The sequence below is a fragment of the Leguminivora glycinivorella genome, chromosome 25 (assembly GCF_023078275.1).
Source record: "Leguminivora glycinivorella isolate SPB_JAAS2020 chromosome 25, LegGlyc_1.1, whole genome shotgun sequence".
NCBI lineage: Eukaryota > Metazoa > Arthropoda > Insecta > Lepidoptera > Tortricidae > Leguminivora > Leguminivora glycinivorella.
Window position 1 is genome coordinate 1,795,528 of NC_062995.1, and position 20,410 is coordinate 1,815,937.

The 20,410-nt window shown below is 36.7% G+C and overlaps 1 protein-coding gene across 1 annotated transcript; it reads left to right on the forward strand.

Moving 5' to 3' along the window:
- Positions 1–583: 583 nt before the first annotated feature.
- LOC125239493 lies at positions 584–14,100 on the forward strand. The gene is made up of 11 exons (XM_048147107.1): positions 584–658; positions 1,735–2,829; positions 3,243–3,872; positions 4,350–4,613; positions 5,655–5,756; positions 9,384–9,442; positions 10,114–10,870; positions 11,071–11,144; positions 11,316–12,447; positions 13,613–13,684; positions 14,066–14,100. The coding sequence occupies exons 2-11, from the start codon at positions 1,749–1,751 to the stop codon at positions 14,098–14,100; spliced, it is 4,206 nt and encodes a 1,401-aa protein (XP_048003064.1). The 5' UTR covers positions 584–658; positions 1,735–1,748.
- The last annotated feature ends 6,310 nt before the right edge of the window (positions 14,101–20,410 follow it).

The following is a 20,410-nucleotide window of genomic DNA, read 5'->3' on the forward strand; positions in this document are numbered from 1 at the left end:
TTTTTCACAAGATTTCACCATTTTTCTCTCTATTTCATTAGCAAAGGCGTATGTGTTGAAAAGTAAGACTGTTTTTTTACTGTAATATAACTGTTTAATCAAAGAACATATCAAAACAAATCATACTGTAAGAAGAATTTTACCTAGATTTTGCCATAAACAATTCCAATTCTTCTTCTAAATGACATAAAATCAAAATCACACTGACATTTCAAAGAATGAAACATAAAAATTCAATAAATATTTTACTTAATTTATATAAGAGCTCTAATGTTATTAATTAATTTTATATGGTGAGTGTTGTACTAGAAAAGTGACTGTGTTTTCCTCCAGAAACTTATTACAATTGTGTTGGTTTAGGGTGTGCGCATCAAATAATCATCATCATATCATTTCAAGGCCATATCTGAGAGCCTACAGTGAACTATATCGTTCGTCTATTTGCCTCTCTATCGCTCAATAATGGAAGAACGAGAGAAAAATAGATAACGATAGTTTATAGGCCCCCTGCTTCTAACGACTTAATTTTTTTTCAGTATATTTTATTTAATGGTGCTTATAAGGTGCGATGCTATATCTAAAAGTGAGACTTATACAGAATCATATAATGGCGTAACATACCCTTTCAACGCGCTGTATTCGCGGCAGGATGATTCAGGTAAATAAAGTAGATCTAGACTGATTTTTACAGCCTGGCAAAAAATAGTAGAAACCCAGGCACACCCCGGACATTGGCTTCCCACAGACAGTCTTAAAAATTCATAATCTTAAAAAAAATTGTATGCAATCTGACAGTTCAAACTGACACTGACAAGACACTGACAGATCTGTCAGTGTCAATTTGCATATATTTTTTTTTAAGATTATGAATTTTTAAGACTGTCTGTGGGAAGCCTTCGGCGATCAAATATATGAAAGAGGCACGTTCCTAGCAAACAGTCTAAGCTCGTGTAGGCGAACGCGTACCATGCTTGTATGAGTGAAATATGGCAGGTCGACTGATTGCGTTTTTAACAGCCGGTAACTGTGAGGTAACCGAGAGGGGGTGGGTGGCACATTCAGCGGAGAGCGGGAGTGGCCATACTGTACGATAGTACTCTTTATTATACTGTGACCCAGGCGCCACCGTCTGTCAATCATTTTGTATGTGGCAACTATTGAGCCACTTTTGGTGCTATACTTCCGTGACTTTTGGACACCTTTTGGGCGCTCTCCACGCTCGCGCGCGTATCGCTTTGGACATGGATGACTCATGTATGAGAAAAGTAAGTGCTGCTAGGATAAAAAAAAAAGTTCCATTTCTACTGTTTTTGCCAAGATGTAGGGCCTACTGCGAATACTTACCGAAGTTGGGCACCTGCAATGCAAGTGCTAGCATCTCTACCTCTTTAAAGGCCAGACCAGACGGGGCAATTGTTCGTCAATCTGATTAAATTGTCTATACCTACTCTACATACCGATACATACATACATACAATACATACAATCACGCCTGTATCCCATAAAGGGGTAGGCAGAGCACATGAAACTACTAAAGCTTCAGGGCCACTCTTGGTAAATAAGGGGTTAAAGAAAACGAAACCGTGGCATTGCAGTGACAGGTTGCCAGCCTCTCGCCTACACCACAATTTAACCCATATCCCATAGTCGCCTTCTACGACACCCACGGGAAGAAAGGGGGTGGTGAAATTACCGATACTTTATTATACTTTATTATAAAATACTTTGTTTTAGATCCCGACCCTCGAATGGTGGAAAAACCACATCCAATTAACCAAAGAAAACCGTGGCTTATAGTGCCATACTCCGACTACAGTACGGCTGCCCTCGAGGAAGTCCTCAGCAAGCTAAAACAGAGAAATTTAAATCGTTATGCCACTTCCTCATTCGGAAGCGAGGCCATGATTTTCGCGACAGAACTCGCTTACGGGCAAGCGGTACAAAATTCAGAAGTTTCCTCAGACTTACCCAGAGACGTAAACAGAGAAACAGAAAGTACGAATCACAAAACGCTTGACGCAACCACAGAATTCGATGAATCCAATTATATAGACACCCTGAGAATGCAGGAAGCTAAAAATAAACCACGAAAAGTAAAAGAAGTAGAGAAAAGTACAAAAGAAGAAGATAAAAAGAAAAAAGATAAATGTAAATTCAAGTTTAGAGACTTCTTCAAGTTTCTTCATCCCAAGAAGAAAAAATGTGAAAATAAAACTGAAGATCCTAATAAAACCTTTTTAGAGCAAGCTTCAGTTATGCCTACTACGGAAATTAAAGATGAGAAAAGAATTTCTGAAGCTGTAAGTACAGTTGTAACTACAGCTGCAAGTATAAATACAACGACATGTAAAATGACGGACAAGAGTTTATTTAAGAAAACTACAGCGCTGAAGAAAAATAGGCAAAGACGAACAATCGACCGAGACAACCATGTGACCAGTGTGAATAGATACAATAAACAAAAATGGCAAATAAGCAAAACTAACTTTAAGAAACGAGAATCGACCCCAGATAACAGAGCTTACGAAGTTCTATCAAACAAAATGTCTTATAAAGACTTTGTGGATGGATTCAAGTATTATTTAAATTTCGAGAGAGATATGGCTAGATCCAACTTCTCGGATATGGTGCGGTATCAAGCGCACAAACATCATAATGTTGATGATATCGGAAAATTTATACTGGAGAAGATTCCGCAAGTGCCGGCCACTGACAGGCTGTATGAGTCTACTGGCCAAATGCTAGAGTTTAAAGAGCCAATACAAACTAGGAATTATTTTCAGAAGAAATTGACAGAACGGCTCAATGCGAGCACTGAATCCGATTCAGGTACTTAAATTCTGTTTTGGAAATTTTGAATTTTGATAAGTTTCTTATTTGAAAATGTTTAGGATATTTTTATACCATTCCATATCTCGTGAATCAGGAAATGAGGTCGTAGTAAACACTACAAAGAAACGTGGTGAAATTGAAAAAAAGGGCTGTAATAAACTAAATATATTGCATCATTCACTTATTAAATTATTAAACGAACATGTTTTAATTGAGGTTGAGGACATTGAAATTGAAATTGTATCATAGATTCTTTACAGCTCAAATAAAGCTTTTATCGATCTATCTATCTACAGTCTAGATGACCCGACTGTTTGTTAGGATGACCCTGATACAATAAAGATATAATAGTTTCCAATCTTTAGGTTATGATGTATACGGCATCAGAACATCTCAATTCTTGTTTTCAGATGTACGTTTAGAAAAATACGGAAGCACAACTCTCCCTACAGCCTTCCACGGTCTTGAGTCCCTCAGGAAAAGATTAATTGACGTCCAAGGGCCGTCCTGGCTCCACAAGAAGTCAATTAGTTCTTATTTCGACTCAAAATCTAGAAACCCTAGAATCAAGAGGGGACTCAAGCCGCGCACGCAAAACACCATCCCTTTTGAAACCACTCAATTCCCACAAACACTCAAAAGTGACACAGCACAATTGAGAGACTCCACGAAAAACGTGGCCTTCGCAAAAGTGCATTTGATCGAAACATCTAAAACTAAGAAGCCATTCAAAGGTTTCTTTGAAAAGTTTAAAAAACAGAAATCCAAACGTGATGCGAGTGGCCTTTTAAAGAAATTTAGGCAAATATTTTCGAACGGGCAAACGACTTCTGCCCAATCCAAAGGGTTGACAGCCAGATACCGGTACCCGTCCAATCTGTACGACTCGATAAAGTATCCGATGTACAAAGCTCCACAGATGGCCGATGATTTAGACGATATTATCGAGAATTTCAAGAAGGCAGTACCTCGAACTACCACTCCTTTGGCTTCGTATGTGGACGATTATGACAGGGATCCGAAAAGCTCGATATATCCTGGTCAGTAGTAGAATATAGTGTACAGTCAACCAATTAGAACCCTAGGCCACTCTACAACCATGTCAAAATGACAAGCAGAGATTTCTTACAATCTCATTTATAACGTCACTATGACATAGTTCTACAGTGGACTTGTGTTCCAATTGGTTGACTGTACCTACCCATTGTATCCAGGCGATAATTCCTTAAATATAACAGATATCAGAGAACTTCCAATTGATATCGAAAGAGCGGCACCCAATGAGTAAAATTACATTAATAACTTTTTTGAAATAAAAGTAATAATATAAATATTCAGTTCAACTTACAGCCGCCTCAAAGATGTCGGCGTCGTAAAGCGCCCTCCACACTCGCGCGCGTATCGCGGCACGATGGATTATTTCTGCGTATCGAATTCACACTCACGCTATACGCGCGCGAGTGTGGAGGCCGCTAAAGAGATTATCCTACAGTTATTTTTTTTTGCTTTCGTTACAGGGCCCTCGCGGTATATTCCAAGTGAATTTCATGGCGACCCAGCCATGCCTTTCGAGGTAACTACGCCACACCAGAAAGACAGCACCCTTCAGAAGAAATTTCACAAATTAGAAAAGGAATATGATGCCGTAGCAGCCAGGGCTATGGAATCGGAATACGACATCAAATCACGCAAGCTATGGCCGACATCGGCGACGTCTGATCATCTTTGGAAACCGGCGACTTTGAAAAAGCCTTTGATTGAAAATAAGGCTACGTACCCAGGTACGTAATTGAACAGACAGTTAACCAAATCTGGGTACAAAAAATGGCGCAAATTTCAAATTTTCAATTTTTTTACATGTTATGGCACGTCGATGATTCCGCCAACGTCAAGGTTTAGGAAGTTTTATGAAGACAATTGGAAGGTGAACGCTACATTTTTCAAAATTGGTGCCTTTTTTTGATGCCAAGATTAGGTTGACCGTCATCTACCGTATCTATACCTACCTAATTAATTGAATGTCTGCGATTTAGACGACAAATACATCCCATCTGCTAGCGAAATCGAGATTTCCGGACATCTGGGGGTCTGGGCTACTCCTCAATCTGACAATGTGACGACGCACATGTGAAAAAATCTTACTAGAATTTGTACCGTGATCATACTGAAATCTGGCGTCTATTTTAGTATAGGCATAAGGCATATGGTAGATAAACAGGATTTTAAACATAATGACTCAACGGTTGTACTCACGTTATTATATCGCTACTGTTGGTGAGCGTCAGAATGGCGGGTGTACATCAAGCAATCCTGGTGTGGTATACGTCAGGAGTTAGTGCTAGCAATGTGCCAAATGTGCGCCAAAATTCGAGCAATGTGCTCTTTGAACTCCAGAGATATTTAAGAAATCAATGACACCCGCCATTCTGACGTCAGGTTGGCGGGTGTACTTCCAGCGTATATATATTTATTCAATCCCATATTACTCTTCAACGGCTCTCTGAATTAGTGTGTCTTTCATACATGTGGAAGCACATTGCAAGCACTAACCTTAGGCAGTACTTTCACCCTCGAGTAAGCAGCCATTAGCTAGAACTGGAAGTACACCCGCCAACCTGACGTCAGAATGGCGGGTGTCATGATGGGTTACGACATGTTTCGGGCCATTTAGCCCTCTTCAGGCATATAGGAGTACTCGCGGCGGCTACACTCCGTGCACTGCCCGCGCCGCTCGCCGCGATATTTCTGCTTAAATGTTTTAACATGTCTCACGAAAGGTGGTATCTAGGATTTTATGCGCTAAAAAAGCTTCATTGTTATAGCGCTTCACAAGGGAGGCGGCCGGTTGAAAACGGTTACAGCGCCTCACAAATACCCCGAGGCCACAACTAACGACTTCGAATATGACGAGTTGCAAGATATGCGTAAGTCTACCGTTTAATAGTAATATTAACACTCCGTACATTTAACATAGAAACTGTCAAACTGCGGCTAGAGACGGTCAACTAAATTTTGGCACTAAAAAACGCGCGAAATACAAATTTTCGAATTAATCTTTCGCCCCCTACATTTTCAAGTGTCATGGCTCGTTGCTAATTTCCATCAAGGTCAATTCAAACACGCGCTCGGCCGGTAAGCCCTACATTTTTCAAATTTGCCGCCATTTTTGTGCCAAGATTTGGTTGACCGTCTATATTTTTCAGGGCCCGTTTTAGCAGCGATCGTAGCGCATTGTCACCGGACAAACAGTAGCGTGCCTGAAGACGCAAGCGAGAACGATAATAATGATTTGAATGCTGAGGGAAGACGAGTTTTGTAGGTGGGAGTGTTTTTTCTTAAGGGCTCTACACACTTTGCGACAGTCGCATGTAGTTCGCATAGGTTTGCAAAAAAACGGTATTTTTCTGGCATGAACTAAAAACCTGAAAAGAAACCATAAAAAGAACAGTTTTTTTTTTAAGTACGAAATCTCAAAATTTGCAAAGCAGTTAATACTTTTATACGGTTTTTTAAACTTTATGTTAACTGTATACGAATTTGATTTAATTTTTGTTTTATAAAATTAACGTTTACGAAATATGTCGTTGGTAGTTATCGCTATTTACTGTTGGCAACACCACTGACTCCACACTACTCCGCATCGGGGATTCCCCAATAACTTTACTTTTTTGTTTTATACTGAACTAGCTTTTGCCAAGGCTTCGCTCGCGTTAGAAAGAGACAAAAAGTAGCCTATGTCACTCTCCGTCCCTTCAACTATCTCCACTTAAAAAATCACGACCATTCGTCGCTCCGTTTTGCCGTGAAGGACGGACAAACAAACAGACACACACACTCTCCCATTTATATTGGGTTGGTAAGAAAGTAATGAGCGAATCATAACCAATATTGTAATTTTTATTTAATTTATTATTTTAATCATTTATCAAAAATATAATGGCCTTCGTTATCTACTACTTGTCTCCATCGTTCTGGTAAAGAATGAATAGCATCGGCGAAGAAGTTCTTAGGTTTAGATTCAAAAAACTCAGCTATGTACTGTCGTAGATGGGCTTGATCATCGAACTTTTTTTCATTCAAGGCATTGCTTAGCGATCTGAACAATGCGTAATCCGTAGGTGCCAAGTCTGGAGAGTACGGTGGATGAGGTATCACTTTCCAACCTAGCTCCAATAGCTTTAGCCGAGTCACTTTTGCAATGTGTGGGCGAGCATTGTCGTGTAAGAAAAAACTTTAGCATGCTGTGGACGATTCTGACAGATTTTTTGGTTTAAATTTTCAAGCTGATTACAGTATACTGATGCGGTAACAGTCATTCCACTTGGTAGGAGTTCCCAGTGAATAATACCATGAATATCCCACCAAACGGACAGCATAACTTTTTTCGGGTGAGGCTCTGTTTTTGGTGCCTCTATTCCTTTTTCGTTTGGAGCTAGCCACTGACGTTTGCGTGTGTGATTTATATATAAGACCCATTTTTCATCTCCAGTGATAAGATGGTCCAACCAGTTGAATGTGCGGCGAAAAGACAGAAGTTGTATGCAGATATCGGCACGGCGGTTTAGTTGATCTCTATCAAGTTCGTGCGGTATCCAAACACTGTATTTGTAGTTTTTTCCCAACTCGTGTAAATGTGTTTCTATGGTGACATGAGAACAGCCTAACTCGGTAGCAAGACTACGACTCGTTAGCCTCGGTTCTCCTTCAATTAAGGTTTTTAATTTGGCTACATCAATCTTCACCGGTCGACCAGACTTAGGTTGATCTGATAATGAAAAGTCGCCACTACGAAACCGCTGGAACCATCGTTTCGCCGTGGCCTCAGACACAACTTCAGGAGCAACACGCTGACATATATTACGCACTGCTTCGGCGGCTGAATGGCCAGACTGAAATTCATATAGTAAGCAATGCCTTACATGCACTTTTAATTTGTCCATTTTCTTCCTTATATTAGCTCGGCGACAGCTAGTGAATGACTGTCGAGAAACTGTGCGACTCGCCCTTTATATACTTTCGACCATAGAAGATTCTAGAACTCTCTCAAAAATGTTATGTGGAATTTAATCGATCGCTCATTACTTTCTTACCAACCCAATAATATTAGTATGGATGTTTATCGAATTCGAATGAACGTTATTTTTACGAAAAAGCGTTATCGTTGTATTATTTGTACATCTGAAAAAAAAACATATTTAGAAAAAAAAAATTGGTTGTCTGTAAAGTCGGTTTACGGACGGTAGTTTAACGTGATAACGTCAAACATTACAGTAGTATAGACAGGGGCGGTCAGAGTATAGCAAAAGGGGCCCGATACTGGGACTTTTATCACGTTTTTTTGTTCTTATTTGAAAGAATGCATTAAAATAAGCATCTTTTATAAATTAAAGTTTTTTTAAAAACCTACTAATTTAGGAGTTAGAGTGGTGCACAGTTGCAAAATTTTCCCGTAGCATTACTAAGGTGCCAGAGACAGAAAGCGATATCGACGACGGAGCCCCGCTTACGCTTACGCGGGGCTCCTATTCTGTGCAGTTTGGCCTTCGGCCGTTTGAAGATACCTAACGAACCTATAGTGGGCCTTTGTGTGTCACGTCGACCAAGAGAGATACGAACGAATAAAATATAACGAACCTAACCTATACCTATATAAAAGTCGTCATTTTGTATCCTAGACCGTTTGCGAGACACGCGTTAATTTTATTAAAGTGCTAGTGCCATTTACTAATCTTAGAACTCTAATATCTCAGTAAATATTAATGGAAAAGAAAAAGTTTATATAACAAAACATCCTTATTTAAACGTGTTCTATATGATTTATCACTATTAACATAGGTTATATTGGTAAAAAAAATCATCGTAAATTTTCTGTCTCTGGCGCCTTAGTAAATACTATGGGAAAATTCGCAACTTCGTACTGCTATAACTCCTAAATAAGTAGGTTTTTCAAGCAACTTCATTGTATAAAAGATGCTTATTTTAATGCAATCTTTCATGTTTTTAAATTACAAACACTCAAAAATAATAAATGAAAATTTTTAACAAAAGTCCTAAAATCGGGCCCCTTTTGCTTATACCCCAACCGTCCATACACAAACCACTTGCTCTTGCTTGGTGGCCTTGAGGAACGGGACAATGACGTCATCTTTTTCGTGCATGCTGCCCGTAGTAACGAGTTATTAGACGTTATCACGTCAAAAAACAATGGTGTCTAAACTCCAATCACGAGGGTGCTCGGCGTTTAGCCGTCGCGTGAACTCCTATATGCTTTAAGAGGGGCCTCCAAAAATTGGCCCGAAACATGTCACACGCAGTAGCGATATAATAATGTGATTACAACCGTAGATTTCATTAAATATTGAAATATGTCGCACGAAATTTTAACGTTTAAAGTAATGGTTTTAACGTTTTTTTTTTTTCATAAATATCATATCATTTCATAAAATCAGAAAAATATATTACTTGCTTATCTTCGAAAAACATTACCTACCCTACCCAATTGCCGTGATTTGTTATTATATTTATTTATAATTGAACTTTGCTATTTCCAGTCAGAAATAACCAGAAGCAAAGACACCACTCGATCCATGGATTTAACAAACCTGCCATTGTAAGTGAAACTATTATTAATTTATTATAGACGATCAACCACATCTTTTCACTAAAAAAGGCGGCAAACTTGAAAAACGTAGGGCTCACCGGCTAATGAGGAGGCATACTGACATTTTATCCCGCCAGGTGGCGCCTGTGCAACTGCCTAGGCATGCCACTGTCATTCATATGTGAGAGAGAGAAAAAACTTATCTGCGCCATTTGTCATAACCTTTTTTTTTTTTCAAAAAAACTAATGTATTAAATTTTTTTCTTTTCGCCAAACTGGAAACAGTTTGTTGGCGAATAGTGCGCTCTCTGAGTGTGCCCCCTCATTTTCTTCATAAAGCGCGTGCCTTCCTTAACCTTGACGTTGGCGGAATCATCGATGAGCCATAACACTTAAAAAAATATTCAAAATGTAGAGGCGAAGGTTTAATTCCTAAAAAAGATTTTAATTCTGCGCTATTTTTCAATGCCAACATTTGGTTGATATTAAATATATTGTCTATATTGATATATACCGTCTATAATATATTGATAAATTTTATCAAATGTCAGAATACCCCTTAATCGTTTCCAATAAGTTTACCAGCCTTTATAAGGTTGTTGCTACCGTATGGCAGATATATTAGTCTTCCTTGCTTTGATGACGTATGAAACCAATTTAAAATTATCATTTTGTTTTAGCTAAAGTCCAAAAGTAAGACTCAGGATTATGAAGAAAATTGGCAAATCAATGACTCAGAACTTGGAGTTAAAGAAAAGGAAGACTACAATCTAGAGGATGAATCTACTCTTACTTCATCCGAAATACCGGCAGGTGTCGCGCTTGACGACAATATATCAGTAAAACGTTATGACAATAAACTTAATAATTATGAAACTAATGAGTTAAAAACGAAACCTATATTCAACATGAATAGACTTAAAAAGAAGACAACAAGACAAGCAAATACAAAAATGGACTTATATAACAAAAATTGTCCAACACGCCGTAGTAATCTAGTCCACAATAAAGCAACAACTATGAATAATATAGAAAAAGGAATAAAAACTGGTAAAGGAAGAGAAAATCTTGCGAAAAGTTTAACAGGAAAAATCGTCAAAGATCTACTTATGATTCAAACTAGTACTGTCCTAATACCTAATGAAGATAATGCTAGAAATTATGATTACAATATTAATACTAAGATTCAAAAAAATCGAGTATCAACATCAAAACGGCCACAAGAACTCAACAAAGAAACACTTAACGATCATGATTATTATGATTCAGGAGAGATTAAAAACGAAGAACGAGTATCTTCAAAAACTGTTGGGGTAAAAGATGCACAATCAGTTGTTAAGGGGAAAACGATACCAGTTCACAACGCATTAATGTATGGAACAGTGCAGAGACAAAAACCCGTGGCGAAAGCAAAAAGTCCACCATATATGTCAACAGGTAATGATATTGCATTCTTACTAAATGTTTTCGTTAGTGTTTTTGTGAGCCGATGAGCCTGATGAAATTTTCCAAAATTAAAAATGTTGAATGGATAAATTAGAAATTTCTTATGATACTTTTCTGAAATTTCCCTGAAATAAAATTACCTTGCAATGACTTATATTCAAGTAACAAAGTAACAATGTAATATTTTACAGATAAACTCCAGCAAATCGCATTCAAATACCCTGCAAGCAAATATGACACAATTTTGCATCAAAAGCATGAGAAGGTTTGTAAAATCCATACAATAGAACATTTTGCGAAACCGACCTAAATTGTAGATAAATATAATAAATACAATTGAATATGTCGTTCTCAGGAAAAGGCACCTTTTGAAAGTAAGATATTACCACACTTCGGTCCCTTTTTCCTGAAAACAACACCAATGTGTTATTTGTAGACTACACCGAAAACCAGGCCACCTCCGCTGACCCAGTCCTCAACTGCTGACGGCTCGGAAACCCAGTCCAAATACGACGACGAAGATAAACCCCCGTATCCAAAAACAACTGATAAGGATACAAAAGAAACTGCACACACATCAAACATTGATTTATCCGATTTAGCTCATAAAATTGATCATGAGATATTTGGTTTTCCTAGCAAAGGCCACCCAAGTACGACAACAATGAAAAGTCTTATCGACTGGTTCGACAAACACTACTCCGTTTCGATAAATATAGACAGAAAAGCGAATTCTAATGGTCCATTTGAGACTACTAGTGTCGGGGCCCTTCCAACGAATTGGGAGCCACAATATATCTACGGTGATGAAAAAACTACAAAATCGATGAATCCTACACTAAATAAATATAAAAGTGACAATAAAAAAATTCCAGTTATAGAAGCCAACTTTGCCAAAAATGATAATAAACTACATGCAAAAATAGATAACTCTAATAACGATTATGTAGCGCAGTTATTAAAAATAAAAACATGCAAACCACCAGCTAAAACAACAACAAAAAAGGATGATTGTACTATAATTGATATAGGAAAAATAGTGAAGGATTGGATGACCTCACATTTAGAAATAGCAAAAGATGAAACTACGACAAAATGCAAAAATGGCAAAACTGCTAGAGATATGGCAACATATTTGGCTGACAATCTTTATAATTATGTAACTGAAACAACAACCAATAAAAACAAAATGATAACACCTTTCAATACCATCAACGCCTTTGCAACCCGAAAGCCAGAAATAGAGAAACATTATTTCACTAAAAAAATAGTATTTACAGATAATTACAATTCTTTATTCGATGAAATTCCAAATACTAAAGAGAAAATGCAAGGATACGGGAGGCCCAGCCAGAATCCATGCTTCAAAGAGAGACCTTATGCTGTTACGAAATCAAACAAAGCGAATAAAAAAACCTACGCTAAAGGGAAATATGATATCATGCAGAAAGAGACTGGTATCAAGAAACCACTAGAAGTTGAGCACAAAGTCCGCCCTGAACAAGTTAAGGTTGTGCATACTTTCGACATAATATATGCGCATGGCAATATGCCGTTCACCAATCAGTGTAAGTATATCTACACACACACACACACACACACACACACACACACACACACACACACATGAGGAAACCGAATTCCTGATCACATTTCAAAAGTGACGTCTAAAACATTTTGAAAAATGCAATTTTTTTGCCAAAACTTTGTTCCTTTACTGTAACATAGGTATTTGGCCCAAAAAATGCGTGGTGGAAATCTTTCGAGTTCCTCGTGCTTCAAAATGTATGTATGAATTCTGAAAAACTTTTAGCGAAAACCAGAATTAGTTTTAACATTGTCATTTATAAATCTTTATAATTTCATAGAGGGCGTTCTTAATTCTTATTTAATTCTTCTCCAGCATTTAAAAATGTACAAAAAATTTTGGAACAAATGTCTCATCTGAAAAAAAGGAACTTACGGAAATCAAAGTGTGAGTAACTATTAATTTTTAATTATAGACAGTCATCAAAATCTTAGCAAAAAAGGCAGCATATTTGAAAAATGTAGGGCTCAGCGGCCAATTGTCTTCATGAAACGCGTGCTTTCCTAAACCTTGACATTGGCGGAATCTTCGACGAGCCATATAACACTTTAAAAAAAATTCTCTAGCTCGGAAACACGTGTTTTGTCCTTTAATACCAGCGGGTAAAAACGCATTTTATCCACTAGTGGGTAAAGTAATTTGACCTTGAATAAAGTCAAATTAACTGCTTCAAAATTGATAAAAGTAGGTGAATCTAGTAATAAAGATGATTTACCACCTGTGGAACTACTGGAAGCAGTGATAAACGCATTTTTTGCGTTGTAGTTTCCTCGCTATAGTGAAGGGAAAAGTTTTGTGTTACACTCGGGTGCAAAATCAAATGTATTTTACTTATCGTGTGTTAAAAAACTCGCAAGTTCAGGATTCTATTCTCGAACCACTCGCTTCGCTCGTGGTTCAACTATAGAATCCTTACACTTGCTCGTTTTTCAATTCCACACTCGGCGTTAAAATACAACTTTGCTCCCTTGTATAACAAATTTTAACTATTTTTTTATATAAATTTTTGTGGTTTTATTAGTGCCAAGATTTAGATGACCGTCTACATAAATTGCCATAAGAGTATTTCAGACTGAGCGCTCAGTGATATAAATAAATAAAAATAATCAATGAACGGCCCTCAACATTATTTTTTTCTTTTTCAGTAGCATTAAAGCACAAGACATTAAAAGCAAACAAATATCGAAGACGAAAGAGATTTTCGGAACTTTCAAGAAGTAACAAACGGGAAAGAAATAAAGTAAGTTTACAATTTTTACATTATATATTTTAATATTTATAATAATTAATATCGCGCCCCTTACATTTCATTAAAGTGTCAAAAGTGCCTCAACGTGTTGGCATAGATTTGTGTGTGTTTTTTTTCGTACCAGATTTGTGTCTTAGTCTAGCCGATATCATAAGCACGTTTAAATTATTTTTTCCACAGAATGGCGGTTTTTTATGACGTCTCTTCTTTTTATTATGAATTAGACGCATAAAAGATGAAATAATCCAGCCAAGTAAATTCGGGCAGCAAAAATCCTCTTTGAATAGGCACTAAAAACTATGAAACTTAGAAAACTGTGGATAATACAAAGATATAATTTATTGAACAGGTGTGCTTCAATATCACCCCGGATCCAGTGGCTGAAAAGAGAGCACATAATAAAAAGAGAGAGGCAAATGAAAAGCAGAAAGTTAAAAATGTCGCTGCTTTAGAAATAGTAATGGATATGATGAAAACCGATTATAATCAACAAACCTTAGAAAAGCCTCCACTGAAGAATACTGAGCCGGCCAATGTCGTTCAAGTGCATATATCTGTGCCAAGAGACGAGAATATGAAGAGATCCCTAAAAAGAGTTAAGAACATATTTACAGCAAGACTTTCCAGTCCAGTTGATTTAGAATATCAGATAAATTCATATTATGAGAATGCCGAATCCACTACACTGCCGGGTCTTTCCCCGGGCGTCTATGTCCTGGCGGGAAACCAGAGCCTGACTAGTGATAGTCGATATATACTGAAACCGGTTCCAAGTAACATAAGTTTATCTGCAGTGTTGCAACGCCGGATGACCCCCGCTACGAACCCTGAGTCACACAATAAGGAACAAACTATTCGTAGCGATACATTCACTAAAGTTACTTTGAGTAAAAATTTTGTGTCAGCTGTTAATGAACATCTGCTACAATTATACGAGACGTTTGCAAAGGACGAAACTAAAATTCATGAAGCAATGTCTACCACTCAACTAAATAAAGTAATGTTCAATAATTACTTAATGACAGAGAGCATTCCTACAGAACTGCGCTTCAATAATTATCAGCCTAAAATAAAGAAAAGAGATACAAATTCGAAGAGTAAAACGGCTATGCCAGAGTGGAAAACGTTAAGGAATCTAAATGAAGAAGCTGACCGACTTAATAAAAGAGTAGTTGAACCACGCCCCGTCGATAATGAAGTCATGACGGCACTTGTGCTAGAAGTAAACACACTAGTCGAGTATATGCGCGAACATTGTACTGAAATACAAACCTATTTTTGGAATAATCCCACCGGCGGAAGGAAACTTAGAGCTACTGTGAGAAACGTTAACAAGTTACTAGAGAAATTTGCTAAAAATGCCTCACATCGCAGTTCTTGTTATTGTATTAATAAACCGCGTAGAAGAATATCTAAAAGAGATGTTGATGAAAAAGTCACTGTCCCTAAACACTACCAGCTAAATAATTTGATTGATGACATAGAACACTTAGCTTCTGATATTATTAACGCTACTAAATTAAGGGTATGTGTCACTGACACAATGCATGACAATTGTAATAACTTGAATAATATTGTAGATAAGTGTGTGTCTAGTGTAGAGAAAAGAAATAATATTCCCAAAGTAATAGACAATAAAGACGTGTATTCTATAGATAAGGTTAAGGTTAATATAATTTGTAATAATGATCATCCAATTAATTCGACTCAACCGCCTCCTTGGTTATTATTCCACAAACCATTTGAAGAGAGACTGAAAAAGAAATGGAAATTAAAAGATTTTCTCCGACGCAACTATATAAAAAAGAATAATAACAAGCTAATGATTGGAATCCAGAAAAGGGAAGTCGGAACCCTTGATAGCCCTTTAAATGCTGACACCGGTGGTTCTTTTTGGAGTAACTATATTCATAAGTTTGATAATCTACCTAAATTTGCAAATGGAAAATCGTTTACAGAAACCGATATAACTGTAAGAGATGCACTTAATTATAATATGACGAAACAAGAACAAGAAATGGCAAAAAACACCACGCACAAGATAAATTCAGTAAATAAACGATCGGAAGAGGAAACAAACATTACTAGTTTGAATCGAATTATAAACGAGATATTTAACAATAAAAAATTAAACACTACCGGTCTCAATACTATAGATGTAACGCCTACAGAACCTAATATATCAGTAGAATCTACAAAACTGAATTTAAATGACAAGGAGTTAAGAAATGTCACATCTAAATACAAAGAAAAACACATGAAATTTAAAATATCTAACACATCTATAGCGAGTAAAACAAAAAACAAGGACGGTTTTGATAAAGCAGTAATTACCGATGATCGGACTCGTTTTACTACTCCAAAAGTACCAAGGATTCATACGAAATATACCTCTGATGTAAAATCAAATCCTACCCAATCGACTTCTACTAGTTCTAGAACTAAACCGGAGATTTCTACAGAGAATACAACACAATTTAACATAATTATTCATATAATGGAGCAGATCAATAAACTAGCCAAGAAAAATGTTCAAGATCGGAGCAGCAGCACAGACAAGTTTCGTTATGAATACGATGTTAAATTAAGTCCGAAACCAAACGTTTCATCTACAGATTTTGTACAAATTAGTAAAATGAAGATATCGTCAAGACCTGTTAATAAAATTGACGATCACAGCTTTAAGCTTCTGCTCTTATCGATTCTCAAATATGAGACAAAGATGAAGAGCAAAGACACAAAGTTGCTGGATACTAATAATTTTAACGAAGAACAAGCTTATGAGGAAGATGATTCGAGCAAATATGTTGACATTAAAGGTTGACAATTTAAGGAGACTTTGAGGATTTCAAAATCGGCTTGGTTCATAAAAACCGATTAATTCCCAAAACTGAATCAGAAGTTTAGGATTGATATGAATTTAGGAAGAAACCGAAAATATTAATAGGATCAGCTAAAAATGTAAATCCTCTGAATAGAATAAAGTGTCTAAAAGATTATTCACGGATGCATCGTAGTCTCCAGCTTCTGTTTTCAGAGTTCTAAGGTTGACCCCTTTTAGGCTTATAGTACTTTTAGTGTGCCTACAAACTTCGAGGATTTATGTACAATTATCCCATCTGTCAATCTGAAACTTGTCTTGAATCTGTTATTCAAAAAACGATTGTAATTACAAATTTTACTGAACAGGTGCGCTCCGACGCCAACAAGGAAGGGAATGGCGAAATTAAAGCTCAAAAGAGAAAGAGACAGATACATCAAGGTATGGAATATCACGTTCTAACCGATGACCCTGTTATGGTGTTGTGTGAATCCAATCCCAACGCTATGCCTCCTGAAACGTACATATTGCTTGTGAACTGTAGCGCGACTTTACCAAGAGGTAATTACTTGTTGAAACCTCTCGGAGAAGGAGCTTTTAGCAATGTTTTGTCTAAAATCGGAAGACAAGCTAACAGAACTGAAAAGCCAGATGTCACAAGCGATGACCTTGAACTGCTGAACGAGTTAGGCAAGATGAAAGAGAAAAGAGAAAGTAGACAAAGACGCGCTTGTAGTTGGAAGAAGATAAAGAAATTGATCCACGGTGATAGGACATGTAGTTGTAAGTGTAAGCCTCATAAGACTATGTGTCCCGCTTGCGCTGCTAGTGACGCTGTCATGACAGATGTTCTTTTCCGAATAAAAACTGTAATTAATTACGTGAACGACCATGCAAATGCAATAGAGGAGTATTTTAAAGTGAACCCAGGCGGGGCGGCGGAATTCAGGAATGCGTTGAAGGAAACTGATAAATGTTTAAAGAACTATTCTAAGAGAACGAAGGGACAATGTAGGGGAAGCCCTGTGAAGCTTTCTTGGTCTCGGAAAAAGAGAATGATGATTAAAATATCCCAATACCGATTCGGATTGTATATAAAGTCTGTCAACCTCTTTCCGTCACTAGGCAAATTTAAATATGTAGGCGCGAACAGTTTTAATTTCACTTTTAAAATATTCACTTTTGTCAATCACATCCCTCTTTAATTAAAATTGAACTAACTTTTTTTTTAAACTCCGCGTTCCAACTGTTCCAAGTTATCTTTATTTTGCTGCCTGAACCATAAATAATTTAATTTTTTTTAATCGTGGCAGAAAGCACTAGCATCCAAAGTATCGCTAAAAAACATGTTGGCGGTGGCGCCAAAATATTTTAAAACACAATACTTCATGTAAAATAAATAATTTATTTAGTCAATTGTTTTGCTTGTAAGCGTTTACTTTTAGATATAATATTGTCTCATGTTCAAGGACCTATTTTAGTCGTTACGCTAAAATAAGTCTGTGAATATGAATCCTTAATTTTATAAGCACATTGTTAGTTTTATATTAGTGTTTGAGGAATGTATTTTTAGAAATATCATTATTAAAGTGAACCATGTTAAACGTATATGTTAATTAATTATCATTAATTACCGAAGTGGATTATGATATTTATGCTAAACCTATTCTTTATATATCGGATCATGTAATTGTATATTTTATCTCAAAAATGTGTTTTGTTTTTTACAATAGAAACGTTTGCCACTGACAACGAAAATTTTAAATTTTGATAATTGTCTCTATCGCTACCTATCAATATTTTGATTGTAATGTATTGGCTTTCTGTTTTTATCGTTATCAAAATTGTACATAAATTTGTTGAAACACTGCTAAACAGAAATATGCCTTTGTCTTATTTCACGCTAAATGTAATAAACAATGCTGGTTCCAAGGTGTTTTTTTCTCGACTATACTACATACAGCTTGGCAAAAAGAGTATTTAAGAAGATACTACGTATACTATAGCTATCCTTTCCTCTAGCACCCTAAAGAAAAGGATGCATATAGTTTTTCCCCTCACTAGCTCGGAAACACGTGTTTTGTCCTTTAATACCAGCGGGTAAAAACGCATTTTATCCACTAGTGGGTAAAGTAATTTGACCTTGAATAAAGTCAAATTAACTGCTTTAAAATTGATAAAAGTAGGTGAATCTAGTAATAAAGATGATTTGCCACCTGTGGAACTACTGGAAGCAGTGATAAACGCATTTTTTGCGTTATAGTTTCCTCGCTATAGTGAGGGGAAAAGTTTTGTGTTACACTCGGGTGCAAATGTATTTTACTTCTCGCTTCGCTCGTGGTTCAACTATAGAATCCTTTCACTTGCTCGTTTTTCAATTCCACACTCTGCGTTAAAATACAACTTTGCTCCCTTGTATAACAAATAACTATTCTTTGTTCTTATTTACTGACAGACTTGTTTGACAGAGTATATGAGATACCTATTTACTCTTGCGTTAAAGAGACCTGGATTGTTTTACGAAAGCGACTGCCATCTGACCTTCCAACCCGAAGGGTAACTAGGCCTTATTGGAATTAGTCCGGTTTCCTCACGATGTTTTCCTTCACCGAAAAGCGACTGGCAAATATCAAATGACATTTCGCACATAAGTTCCGAAAAACTCATTGGTACGAGCCGGGGTTTGAACCCGCGACCTCCGGATCGAAAGTCGCACGCTTTTACCTCTAGGCCACCAGCGCTTGGCCTTGTACTATGAGGGTGTTTTAATTAAAACTAGAAAAAATTGTGTAAAAGCAATCTTACTTTATTAATATGTACACACTTACATAAAAACAACATCTCGGATACATGCAAACTCGTTTTCTAGATACTATTTCACAAACCAAAGTCATAATTTAGGGAAATAAAATAACATAAACAGTCAACCAAATCTTGACACAAAAAAATGGCGCGAAATTTAAATTTTCTATAGGAGTCAAACCTTCGCCTATACATTTTCAGTAATTTTTTAAATGTTATGGGCTTGTCGATAATAGGAAACTTGGATGTAGTTAAAATAAAATATTTTATACCATGCACGAAATAAAGCATCAGATAATTATAAGAAAAATAAGGACAGAAGTTATTTTTTAAACCAATTTCTATTTCGAAATAGAGTAAAGTAAGCAGTAGAGAAATATATAAAGTAACTGAGTTGACCGTGACGTCACTCAATTCGATTTCATATAAATTCCATATTAGCAAGTCGTTCGAATTCGTTTTGACAGTTCTTAAAAAGAAGCTGATTTGACTAGGATGCAAGTCAGACTATTGCCCGCTGAGCCCTATATTTTTCAAATTTGCCACCTTTTTAGGGTTCCGTAGTCAACTAGGAACCCTTATAGTTTCGCCATGTCTGTCTGTCCGTCCGTCCGTCCGTCCGTCCGTCCGCGGATAATCTCAGTAACCGTAAGCACTAGAAAGCTGAAATTTGGTACTAATATGTATATCAATCACGCCAACAAAGTGCAAAAATAAAAAATGGAAAGAAATGTTTTATTAGGGTACCCCCCCTACATGTAAAGTGGGGGCTGATATTTTTTTTCATTCCAACCCCAACGTGTGATATACTGTTGGATAGGTATTTAAAAATGAATAAGGGTTTACTAAGATCGTTTTTTGATAATATTAATATTTTCGGAAATAATCGCTCCTAAAGGAAAAAAAGTGCGTCCCCCCCCTCTAACTTTTGAGCCATATGTTTAAAAAATATGGAAAAAATCACAAAAGTAGAACTTTATAAAGACTTTCTAGGAAAATTGTTTTGAACTTGATAGGTTCAGTAGTTTTTGAGAAAAAAACGAAAAACTACGGAACCCTACACTGAGCGTG

Coding starts and splice junctions, on each gene's coding strand:
- LOC125239493 (XM_048147107.1), top strand. CDS start 1,749: ATGGTGGAAAAACCACATCCAATTAACCAAAGAAAACCGTGGCTTATA. Junction 9,443..10,113: donor GATTTAACAAACCTGCCATT/GTAAGTGAAACT, acceptor ATTTTGTTTTAG/CTAAAGTCCAAAAGTAAGAC. Junction 13,685..14,065: donor ATTTTCGGAACTTTCAAGAA/GTAACAAACGGG, acceptor TTTATTGAACAG/GTGTGCTTCAATATCACCCC.